Here is a 12,054-nt window from a genome sequence, read left to right on the forward strand (position 1 = left end):
TCCTATAGCTCTTGCTCAAGTCACCCCTTGTGAAGACTGGGCTCTAGCATCAGGCAGGAGGTGGGTGGAAGCCGAGGCCCTCAGGAGCCCACCAGCGCCTCAGGCAATGCCCTTCAGAGATGACACAGGACCCTAACTCAGGTGAGGTCAGCTGGGCTGCCCCGCTAAGGAGCGTCCCTGGCTCCTTACTCAGAGGGTTCGGATTCACCTCTTCTGCCCCAGAAAGAAACCCATGAGGCAGCTCTCAACAGATGGTTGGCTGCAGAGCCCACCATGCCCACCCACCATGGCCGTTTCCGAGGGAAACCAGTTTGTGGCGAAAGGCAGGTTTGAATGGTCTCGAAAAATGAAAAAAATCTCCACATTTAAAAACCAAGACCCCCACAAGACAGAGCAGCTCTAGATTATTACGCAACAAAAATCAAACTTCTAGAACAAAAGATAGTTCGAGAAGTCCATGCTTGGAATCAGGTTCAAATGCGGACGCACTCAAAGCTTCAAACCCTAAACCAGCTGTAACTGTATATGAAAATTTTATTTCAGAAATCATGCATCTTTTTAGCTTGTTTCTGGCAGTGCTTACTCCTAGCTCTGTGCTCAGGGGCCACTCCTGGTGGGGCTTGGGGGTCCATGTGGGTCGCTGGGGCAGGTCAACTGTGTGCAAGGCAGCTGCATTGCCGTTCAGGCGCCAGGAAATCACGCCTCTGAAAGACAACAGGAAGTTACAAGTTCTCATCTCTGGAGCCTGCATTCACACGGCAGGTAGTGGTGTGGGGAACCAGGCCCTGCAGGACCCCTGGTCCTGACGCCAGCTCAAAGCAGCAATGTGATTTTTTTTTTTATTTGCTTTTTGGGTCACACCCGGCAATGCACAGGGGCTACTCCTCGCTCTGAGCTCAGGAATTACTCCTGGTGGTGCTCAGGGGACCATATGGGATGCTGGGAGTTGAACCTGGGTCGGCCGCGTGCAAGGCAAATGCCCTCCCCGCTGTGCTATTGCTCCAGCCCCACAATGTGATTTTTAAAGTATATTGTTTGAAAGTTTTTGGGTCCTAGGGGGTGATACCCAGGGGGACCCTGGGAGGCCGGGCCTGAACCCGGGTTGGTGCGTGCAAGGCAAGTAGTGCCTTATCCACTGCACTATTGCTTCAGCCCCATGATTTTCAGAAGGGAAAAAGGTCTATTTTTTGGAGACACGAATGATCTTGATCTTGTGGGTCCAAGTGCTGAAGCACAGCCGCGAGCAGAGACGGGCGCGTCCTGCTCCTCGTTCCCGGACAGTCACAGACATCAGGGGACGGGAGTGCTCGGGGTCACTCGGCACCACGCGGAGCACGAGCAGACGTGGGGGGGGTTGTGTGTGGAGGGTGGGAATTGCGCCGAATCAACGGGCAGGAAGCAAAAGGAACGTCAGGAAAAATGGGGACTTTTGGTGGTGGTCGTTTGCTTTTGGGTTAAGACTGCCTTGTTTATGCTCAGTAAGTTTCCTTCGATACGAGGAAAAGATTAAACGGCCAAGATCAAATACCAGAGAACCAGGACACAAAATCAAACTGACACTCACCGTGGACCAAAAATACAGCTCTTTAATGTGAAACAAAACCCTGTGATTGAACATGTGGAACACGAAAGACGGCCTTCCAGACCGGAGCGCTGCAACGACCCTCCAGGATGACTAAAGCAGACGGAACGGCAAGACTCTACGCTCCTGCCACAGAGAACAAGTCCTTCTACTTTAACCGGCAAATCCCAGACCGCGCTGCTAGGTTCTCTGCCTAGCTGTGAGGTATCCGTGTTTGGTTGATCCCGTGAGGGGGCTGACGGGCTCACTGCCAGCCATGTCACCCAGACCCCGTCGTCGCCCGCTCCAAGGTGTGAGGCAACCTGCCCAGCCGCTTCCGGACAACAATCAAAACTCATCGACTTGCCACGTGCTTCCCTGGGGAGTGACCGGCTCCCACTGGAAGGAATCAAAGACCAGACTTTTAAAAACCACCCAGGAAGCAGCCACCGGACAGGAAGCCTTTGAGAGGTGAGCAGCGGCTGTGTCGGTCTGTCCGTCTGCTCGACAGGCCGGCCGTTTCCAATAACAACTCCCGCCACCACCCGGACGCAGCCGCGTGGGCACACGGCGCGTGGGAAGTCCGGAAGAACCGTGGGTTTGACCCGAGTGAAGGTGGGGGGACGCTTAAGGTCCGGATCGAGGCTTTATTACCAGAACGACGGCACCAGAACGAGGAGACGGACAGACGGCCCCCCTGGCGCGTCCTCGGAGCCGGCGTCCGCTCGCCCGCCAGCACAGAGCCGGCCAGGACTGCGGTGGACGGAGAGCACTGTGCCCCTCCTCCCGTCGCCGGCGGGCGAGGCCAGGGACAGGGCGAGCCCCGTCCCGCAGGCCGAGGAATCCCGCTGGAACCACCAGGGGACGGACGCGGCGCCTGCCCTTTCCCCCAGGATTCTGCACCGAGGTCCACGCGGGTTCTCCGGGCGGCTCCCAGGGCGGCGTGCGCTAGTCGGTGGTGGAGCGCCGGTACCAGAAGCGGGCCCGGAAGTCGTCACTGCAGGTCATGAAGCCGGGGTTGGTGGGCGAGTGCACGATGCAGCGCACGATGTTGTTGTGGCCCAGCGAGAGCAGGTTGCGGCGCTCGGCCGTGCGCGAGTCCCAGCAGCACAGGCTGATGGTGCGCTCGTCCGGCAGCAGCACGTAGTCCTCGGTGTGGTTGAACACGGCCTGCGTCCGGTGCACCTGCCGCCCGCTCAGGCCCGCGCCTGCGGAGGGGAGAGGCGTCAAGGGGGTCCCGTGCCCCCCCACCCGCCCCGGGAGCGACCCTTTGGGTGCTGGGGCCGGACCCGGTTTCCCGCACGGGAAGCCAGGGCTGATCCCCCACTCCGGGGTCACCCCGTCCCCGGCCACGGCTTGGACCAGCTTCAGCTACGCTGGGCTTTGCCCAGTTGGTTCCCAGCGCGGAACCCGCTCCCTGCCGCTCCACTGCCGAGTGGACCCCAGCAGCTGTCCTGATGCCTTCCCGCAGAGCACACGCTATTTCCTAAGGGATTCAACGCCCTGGATAGCCTCGCTGGCAGGCAGGGACGGCTCATCTTCAAAAGGGAGCCCGGTACCTACTTAGAACCATGAACTTGGTCTCCGTGTTTTCTGTTTAAAAGTACAATATAGGAAAAACACCGCCGGGTGACTTCGGGCCCAGCTGTATCTGGGTGGACACCCTCGGTCAGCATCTCTGGGGCTGTCCGCTCCTGCGGGCCATCCAGGCTGGAGATGACACCACATGATCTACCCCTCACTGCAGCGGGCACAGCTGGACACGACACCTACTCACGAGGCTGCTGTGGGGTCACTGTGTGGTTCACGGCTCAGTCGGGCCGCTGGACAGACACACCCTTCCTGGCACGACTTTCCACTCCTTGCTTAGAGCCAGTCTAGACCCCCTTTTTTTTTTTTGCTTTTTGGGTCACACCTGGCGACGCACAGGGGTTCCTCCTGGCTCTGCACTCAGGAGTCACTCCTGGCGATGCTCAGGGGACCCTATGGGATGCTGGGAATCGAACCCGGGTTGCCCGCGTGCAAGGCAAACGCCCTCCCCGCTGTGCTATCTCTCCAGCCCCTGGACCCTTTTTAATTCATGTCGGTGCATGTCTAATTATCTTTTACTTTTTCTTCAGGGGGAGGGGCTTGGGCCACACCCGGTGATGCTCACGATCAAGGATGGCGCTGAGCGTGGTACCGGCGCCAGCCATGAGCCAGGCGCCTCGCCCCACTGCCTTTCCTGCCCCGAACCATCCTGTCAGCCATCCACGCACCAGGGCCGTTTCTAAGAGGGCAAAGTGGGTCAGAAATACATGCTCGGGAGTCCAGGAAGAGGGGTTCTGGCATGAGCTCAAATCTCGGTGTTGCCGCCCCCAACACACACACTTGCACCGGCAAGACAGTAAACTGAAAACAACACATTTCCAATAATTGTCTTTTGGGCAACTCCTCTTTCCTCCAAGATTGAATCCCCCCCTTGCCTCCCACTTTTTCTGGGACACACGTGCAAGGCTCAGGGGTTACTCCAGGTGGTGATCATGGGATGCCGGGGATCGAACTGGGGTCAGCTGTGTGCTACCCACTGTACTATCTCTCTGGCCTTTAAAAAAAAATTCCTGAGTGCAGAGCCAGGAATAACCCCTGTGCATCGTGGGGTGTGACCCCCCCCCCAAAAAAAAGAAAAAAAAAACTGAATTCTGCATTCAAAGATCAGTAAATCTTGTATGAAAAATTCAATTCTTCACCAAAACCACCCCCTGAACCACGCAACCTCCACCACGCACAGAGCAAAACCAACGCAGAGCAGAGTGGTGGGTGAGCCTGTGCCTTGCCGGGCTGCCGAGGCCCAACACCCGGAAAACAGGCTCACGGGCACGTGCCGCTCACATCACAGCAAAGGGCTGTCGTGGGGGGATGGGTCACCCTGGCACTGCACTGGAATGCTCTGGCAGAAGCATGTGACCTTTTCATTTTGTTTCTGGGCCGCAGCCAGTTGTGCTCAGGGATCACTCCTGGCAGTGCTCGGGGACTGTCTGTGAGGCCGGGGGCAAACCTTCCCCGCGGGCCCTGAAGAGCATTGCTCAGGGACTCTGTTCTTCTTTGCGAACTAACTGCTCCCTGCTCAGGGGACCGTGCGGTGCCAGGGAAGAGTGTCCGGGAACTCCTGAGCCATGCCCCCGGCCCCTGGAAAACACCTTCAAGCAAACACGCTGTTTCCAAGCCACAGGCAGGAAGCTAAGGAGGCCGCGAGGGGCACAAGGCCATGCTGCACCCTAGTGGTCAACTACTCAAAACTCCGCAGAAGTTTTTCCTAAAAAACACGAACAGGAGGGCCAGGGTGAGAGCATAGGGGTCAGGCTTGTGCCTTGCACGCTGAGGACCCGGGTTCCAGCCGCACCCCCACCCCCACCCCCCCGGCATTCTCTATGGTCTCTGTGCACTGCCAGCAGTGATTTCTGAGCACAGAGCTAGGAGTACGCCCTGAGCATGGCCAGGTGTGACCCAAAAGCAAAAATCAAAACCAACCAACCAACCAACCAACCAACCAAAACCTGCAAACTCTAACTGGACAGTCACCGCAGAGACCCTCGTAGCACTGATAAGCAGACAACATTCCGCTGGTACCAGGCACAGAATCACAGAGATTTTAACCAACCACAGACATCGGCACATAACAAGGCCTGAACACCGCCAATGAGAGATCCGTGGAATATAGTTCACCTCGGAAAGTGCTCCCAGGAACAGGGGTTCCAGCTGAGGGCAAGGACGCAACAGGAACCCGGCAGATGTGGAGTGGACTTCCCCGAGAGGCTTGTCCAGAACACGCCGGGGCCTCACCTGGGGTCTACCTGCCCCTTCGGGGAATGGGTCCAGATTCCCCCCTCTCAGCCCTTCCTTCCCAGAGCCCCCAATCCCTGTGCTTCGGAACTGCGGGGAACGGGGGGAGGGTGACACATTCGATTCGGGAGGGCAGGGGGAGATACCGGTTGGATCTATTCCGGCCTCCACTTCCCCTCCACGCCTTGGCATCCCCTTACCCAGAAGAAGGGCAGCAGCCACCCGCCCTCCGTATCGGCTCACTACCTGGAGCTCCCGAGAGGCAGGTGTGTGGGAGGCCCTGGGGATGTGGGGGTGGGGTGGGGTGGGGTGGGGTGGCGGCCACCTTGCCTACCTGTGTATCTGACCAGGGTCCGGCCCGTGGAGATCTCCCAGAGCTTGGCCACAGAGTCCTTTCCACTCGAGAGGATGTATTTGGAATTTTTGGAAAAAATGGCAGAACACACTTCGGCGCCGTCGTGCGCTTTCTCGAACGTTGTGATGCAGCGGTTGGACACCCCATCCCACAATTTGATGCAGCCGTCCTTGCTGCCAGTCACGTACATGTTGGCACTGGGGTTGTAGTTCACGGAGCAGATGGCGTCCGTGTGCTGATCTTGCGGATTGCAGGAGACGAAACACTGAAACGTGTTGATATCGTACAGCCGCAGAGTGGGGTGCTGCGTCCCCACCAGGATGAAGTCCCCGGAAGGATGGAAAGAGATGGAGCGTAACATTTCCGCTTCCTGCGAGACAGACGAGAACAATCACTTTTGGGAATGTCGGACATCAGACATCCAAGGCACCTACTCTACCAAGTTACACCCATGACCCTGGGCAACAATTTAAACCCAAAGCAAATGTGACCATGTGGCTGATAGGGAGAATCCACCAACGGTCAACTGTTACTGAGCTCTGAGAAAGAATAAAGGACTTTCTGTCAAGGAGCAGAGATTTCTGTAACTGTTATTTGTGCTGGGCAGAGTATTAACAAAATAACTGACAACAAACCACAGACGGGAGCTTCGCTAGTGGCCAACAGACAATAACGGAGCTTGTGCAAAAAACCCACAAAAAACCCAGCAAGTTTGTCATAGGGCCCCAAACACAGGCAACAGCACCAAGTTCAGTTCTTTAAGGAAGACGCCCGACTGCAACGGTCTCAGGGCCTCCTTAAGCCACCGTGTTGCTTGGAACAGGCTTGGCCAAGTGTGCGAGCCCCCGCCGCTTACTCGGCCCCGCAGTGCTCTCTGCCCTGTGCTATGTCCCTGGGCCCTGAGCTCGTGCGTCACAGGCCCAGCACTGTGCCCCCCAGAGACTCGTCCCCACAGCGCCCCCTCCCGAGCACCCCTAACCTGAATGTATTTGAAGGCTCTTTTCGCAGAGGGTTTGGAGTAATCAAACAACTTCAGCGTATAATCCCTGGAACCGGAGGCCAGGATCTGCTCTGTCGGGTGGAAGGCGAGGCAGGTGACTTCATCCACGTGGTCATAGAGGGTCCGGATCACCGGGTGGTTCTCCATGTTCTGCTGGGCGGTCTCATTCATCATGACCTAGCGGAGAGAGAGGCCCAGGGTCAGAGGCGGCCCCAGGACACGCGGCCACCGAGGCGCGCCAGGGCTGACGGGGCCCACCTCGATGGGCATGGCACTCTTGGCTAGCATCCTCTCGGTGTCCAGGATCTTGATGGATGCGTCAGCGGAGCCGGTGGCGATCAGCTGGCCGTCTCGGCTGTAGGTGGCGACGCGGCAGGGGCCTTTGTGGGAGGTGACGTAGCACGTCTCGTACTCGGAGGCTTCTGGGGACATGGTCTGGACGTCCGCATCGAATTCCAGGTCGATCCCGGTGCCCGGGGCGACCGTGTCGGAGCGGCCGATCGCATACTGGACCGCGGTGTCATCGTTCTCCATTCCTGAAAAGCGCAAGGAGAGGCGTGGAAAACAACCTTTTTTTGGGGGGGTGGTGATGGGTGTGGGTTATTTTTTGGGTCTCACTTGGCAGGGGGCCAGGCCTGCAGGGTGCCGGGACCAAACCCGGCCCCTGCCCGAGAAACGTTCCTCATCACCGCTGAACTTATTACTCATTCTGGGCCTCCTGGGCAGTGCCCAGGGGACCTGATGCTTCTGCGCTGCGCTGTCTGTCTGTCTGTGCAGCACTCAGGTGCGGGGACTGGAGGAGGCGGGTGGTACTGGGTCTGGGTCACAGGAGCCAGGAGGGGCCCGAACCGCAGCTGGGTGACTGACTGCACGCCAGCCACACGCCCTCACACAGCTGCCTCCCGGCGTCTGAAAACGCCTTCAAGGCCGAGCCCAGGTCCAGCCCTACTCGCCGAGGGGCATGGCACCCGCGCTGGTGAATTAGACGGTTTGGCCTTTGACCGTGTGTCCAGTCCCTGACCCTGGGGCGGCGCACAGTGACCGCACTGTGAGCAGTCTGAAAGCTCGGACTTTATTTTGTTTATTTATTAAAAAAAACTTTTATTAGTGAGACACCATGAGGTACAGTTGTAGACTTACAAATTTTGTGCTTGGGTTTCAATTATGCAATGATCAAACACCCATCCCTCCACCAGTGCCCATTTCCCACCACCACGGGTCCCAGTGTCCCTCCCACCCCCTCATCCCCCCCCCATCCCACCCTGCCTCTGTGGCAGGGCATTCCCCTTTGTTCTCTCTCTCCTTTTGGGTGTTGTGGTTTGCAAAAGAGGCATTGAAAAGCTCGGACTTTAAATTCCATCTCAAAACATGAAAAACCAGCAGTTCTGAAGCTGTCCACTGTTTCCTCCTTCCGATTTGTTTGGGCTTCTTTCCGGGCCAAACTCTGCAGTGCTCCAAGGCACCACGTGGAGCCAGGGATCCAACGTGCGCCTGTGCGTTTACTGAACTAACTTCTGCCCGGCTCCCTAACACTTTTATGGTCCCCTAGCGGCTGCCAGGAGTCAGCCCTCAGCAGGACCCAGGATGGCCCAAGCAGTGGAACAAAAACCAGATACATTGTAACACTAAACTAAGGAAACATTTGTAAAAGAATGTTGATATTTAAATTACCAAGAACAGTGCTGCTGAGAGAGAGAGAGAGAGAGAAAAAAAAATAACCTCAGGCATAAAGTAGTACCTTAACTAGTATCAGATTAGGTATAAACACTGTCAACTAACATAAAGCTGAAGGAAAAAGCTAAGCCACCCATGTGTCACCCCGGGATTGGTACCCGCCATGAACTCCCGCCTTCTCTCCCGCAAGTGTTTTTCTTTTGGGGGTGTTTTGGACCTGCCATGAACTCCCGCCTTCTCTCCCGCAAGTGTTTTTCTTTTGGGGGTGTTTTGGACCACCCCCAGTACTCGGGGATCGCTTCTAGCCCTGAGCTCAGGAGACCACATGGGGTGCCAAGGGTTGGATCTAGGCCCACTGTGTGCAAGGCCGGCACCTGACCAGCCATACCATCACTCTAGACACTTGCTTCATTTTCTTGAAAATAAATACAGAACCATACTACAGAGCGATCTGTGACCTGTCAATTTAGTCACCCAGAAGCCATCTGGCCAGTCTCATAAACTCTGGATTCAAGAGGGCCGCGGAGACAAGACCAAATGTAACTGCAGGCTGGCGGGCATTTCACCTGCTCTCATTTCCTTAGGATAACTTTTTGTTTTTTCTTTTTGGGTCACACCTGGCGATGCACAGGAGTTACTCCTGGTTCACGCACTCAGGAATGACTCCTGGCGGTGCTCAGGGGACCATCTGGGATGCTGGGAATCGAACCTAGGTTGGCTATGAGCAAGGCGAACGCCCGACCCGCTGTGCTATCGCTCCAGCCCCATCCTTAGGATAACTTTTATGGTGCCACCTCGAGGTCTCAGCCTAGACCCAAGCTTGGCAGAGGGCGAAACCAACATGTGCGTGTCCCCTGCCACCCCGTCCCCGGGTGTCGGTCGACTCCACCATCCCCGTTTGCACCAGAGGTTCTCACGGAGCCGGGTGCCCTAACTGCGCATCTGACCAGGGGAGCAGCGAGACCGGATTCCACCGCGAGCCCTCTGACCCTGGAAGCTGTCTGACTCCAGCTAGCCCCGGACCCGACACCAGACCCCCCGACACCCCACCCCACGGGGGATCCTGACAGCCCGAGCTACCTAGCTTGATGAGGTGCAGCAGCTGCTCCGAGGGCGCGCAGACGGACTGCGGCTTGATCTCGTTGATGAGCCCGTTGGCGATGCTGATGTAGCCATCGTAGAGCAGCTGGCTGATGATCAGCTTGTAGAGCTGCTGCCGGTCCTTCAAGCCCACTTTGGTTCTGTACATCGTGGAGAAGGTGAAGGCAGTTCCCTGCAAAGAGAGAGCAGCGGGGTGGGGGAGGGCCGAGGGTTCTGCCGAGCTCGGGGCTGGCCCCCCAGCTCCCCCGGCTGCATTTTCTCGGGTCCGAGACCTCCATCCTCCCAGCGGCCCCTTGACCTCCGAGGGAACGGAAGGGAATGGCCGGGGCGCCCACAGCACCGAGGAACGCGGCGCGCGGAGTTCTTCAAATCACCCTCGCTGGCATTTACAGTGGAACAGCTTTTCATCGCTGCCAAACTACCCACCTGGGACTTTTTAATTCTTTATTGCTATCCAGAACCTTCCCTTTCTTCTGTTAAGAAAACAGTCTGGTGTTTGTAATAGGTAAAACAGCTGTTATTGTTGGGTGTGTAGAAACTCTGGTTTCCACAAGCTGGGCTGTTTTTCGCTAATGTTATGCTCATCCCTAAAATATTATTTCAGGCAAGTGAGCCTGCGGAAGCATATGCTTGGGCGGTAAATCAGGGTATGAGGGCGAAGAGGCTACGCGAACCACAAAGACCCCAAAGCGAGAAAGCCCTGGCAAAGGGAGACGACCAAAACAACGGGAACTAAGACGGGACCCCCAAGAACAGCCTGGAAGACTGGATGAACCTAGGCTGATCTGTGTCCAGGCGGGCGCCCACAGTTTTAGAATGCGGGGCAGAAAACTTTCCAGGACGGGCTTCTAGGCTATGAACAAAACCCATCAAACAGGTGGACCCCGGGCACCACCAACTGATGTCTGTGCTTGCAGGGGCAGACACCGGCCGCCATGAAGAGAAGCAGAGACAAGTCAGTCGTCTGGGCAGGAAATCACAAGGCAGAGCGGGAGAACCGATGGAGAAGAAAGGGAGTGGGGGAGGGGGGTGCGCTCCTGCCCAGCGCCTGCCCATCCACCCGGGGCAGGCACACCAAATCAACCCACGGAAGGTGGTCCCGTCCCGCTTCGGGGAACCCGGGGAACCTCTTGCTACAGTCTCACATCTAGTGCCCAGGGACCTGGGGCCTGGTGGGAGGGGAAGAGACCGTGTGGTCCTGCCGGATGTGGTCAAGATGCTGCCAGCACCAGGCCCTGCGCATGTAGAGCCCCGCGCTGGCCGCCGCCTCACGTCCCCAGCCGAGCTGCCCATCCCCAGCCCAGTCCCCGGGTCCGACCACGATGCGCATCCCGCTGCTCATCCCCGGGTCCGGCCCCGCTGCTCAGATCCTGGCCCGGCCCCGCTGCCCAGCCCCGGCCCAGTCCTCGGGTCCGGCCCCGCTGCCCAGTCCCTGGCCCAGTCCCCGGGTCCGACCACGATGCGCATCCCGCTGCCCATCCCCGGCCCCGGCCCCGCTGCCCATCCCCGGCCCAGTCCCCGGGTCCGACCACGATGCCCATCCCCGGTCCAATCCCCGGGTCCGGCCCCGCTGCCCAGCCCCGGCCCCGGCCCCGCTGCCCATCCCCGGCCCAGTCCCCGGGTCCGACCACGATGCCCATCCCCGGTCCAATCCCCGGGTCCGGCCCCGCTGCCCAGATCCTGGCCCCGTCCTCGGGTCCGGCCCCGCTGCCCAGCCCCGGCCCCGTCCTCGGGTCCGGCCCCGCTGCCCAAGCCCGACCGGATGCCCGGACCGCGGTGCCCGGGTGCTGCACGCACCCACGGGGCAACCGCCGGGGCCGGATCCCGCAGCCGGGGCGCGGATCGTCCGTCTACACTCGCGGGGCCCCGTCCGCTGGGAGTCCACGCGGCGACGGAGCGCGAGGCCGGGCTGCGCGGCGGGCGGGAGGCCGGGCCGCTCCCAACCCCCAGGGCACGTGCAAGGGCCGGGGCGGGGGGCGCGCGGGGGCCGCGTCCGGGGTCAGTACCCGTCCGTGCGTCCGTCCGTGCGTGCGTGCGTCCGCGCCCCGCGGCCTCCCGTCTCCTCCGGGGGGGAAAAGATGGAGGCGCCGATCCCGATCGATCGATCGGCGCTCGCCGCGCGCACGCGCACAGGCCGCCGCGCGCACCCCGCGCCATCGATCGGCCGCCCCGCCCGGCCCCCGCGGCCTCTCACCGCCGGGCGCGATGCCCCAGGGCCGCCGCGTCCCCCGGCCCTCGGGGACGCCGCGATCGGTCGACTGCTCGCAGCCCCGACCGAGCCGGGCGCGGGGCAGCTCCGAGCTGGGCGCGGGGCGGGCCGGCGGCTCCGGGGTGGGGGTGGGGGGGTCCTGGGCACCGCCGCTTCCGGCCCCGCGCGCCAGTGCGCCTGCGCGCCGTCACGTGCGCGGCCCGGCCAATCGGCCGCGCGCGCCGCTCGGGCCCCGGCCAATCAGCGCGCGGGGCCGAGGGCTGAGCCCCGGTTTAAAATGAAAACTCTTTGAATCCTAACGGCTGAGCGCACGGGAGGACGCGGCGGCCCGC

The 12,054-nt window shown here is 59.6% G+C and overlaps 1 protein-coding gene across 1 annotated transcript; it reads right to left on the minus strand.

The window, feature by feature from the left end:
• Positions 1 to 1,566: 1,566 nt before the first annotated feature.
• On the minus strand, positions 1,567 to 11,585 carry CSTF1 (cleavage stimulation factor subunit 1). Its single transcript, XM_056107447.1, has 6 exons — positions 11,520 to 11,585; positions 9,493 to 9,685; positions 6,997 to 7,274; positions 6,718 to 6,915; positions 5,718 to 6,108; positions 1,567 to 2,769 (listed from the first exon to the last, which is right to left on the minus strand). Exons 2-6 carry the CDS (start codon positions 9,659 to 9,661, stop codon positions 2,510 to 2,512), a joined length of 1,296 nt encoding a protein of 431 aa, XP_055963422.1. The 5' UTR covers positions 9,662 to 9,685; positions 11,520 to 11,585; the 3' UTR covers positions 1,567 to 2,509.
• Between the last annotated feature and the right edge of the window lie 469 nt (positions 11,586 to 12,054).

The sequence above is a fragment of the Sorex fumeus genome, unplaced genomic scaffold (assembly GCF_029834395.1).
Source record: "Sorex fumeus unplaced genomic scaffold, SorFum_2.1 ptg000166l, whole genome shotgun sequence".
Lineage (NCBI taxonomy): Eukaryota > Metazoa > Chordata > Mammalia > Eulipotyphla > Soricidae > Sorex > Sorex fumeus.

Bases quoted from the DNA above. Each gene is read 5' to 3' on its own strand.
- CSTF1 (XM_056107447.1), bottom strand. From the start codon at position 9,661: ATGTACAGAACCAAAGTGGGCTTGAAGGACCGGCAGCAGCTCTACAAG. The intron at 6,916-6,996 runs GTGGGCCCCGTC...TCTCTCCGCTAG, and splicing joins AGAGTGCCATGCCCATCGAG to GTCATGATGAATGAGACCGC. The intron at 2,770-5,717 runs GTAGGCAAGGTG...TCCCCTCCGCAG, and splicing joins GACCCTGGTCAGATACACAG to GCGCGGGCCTGAGCGGGCGG.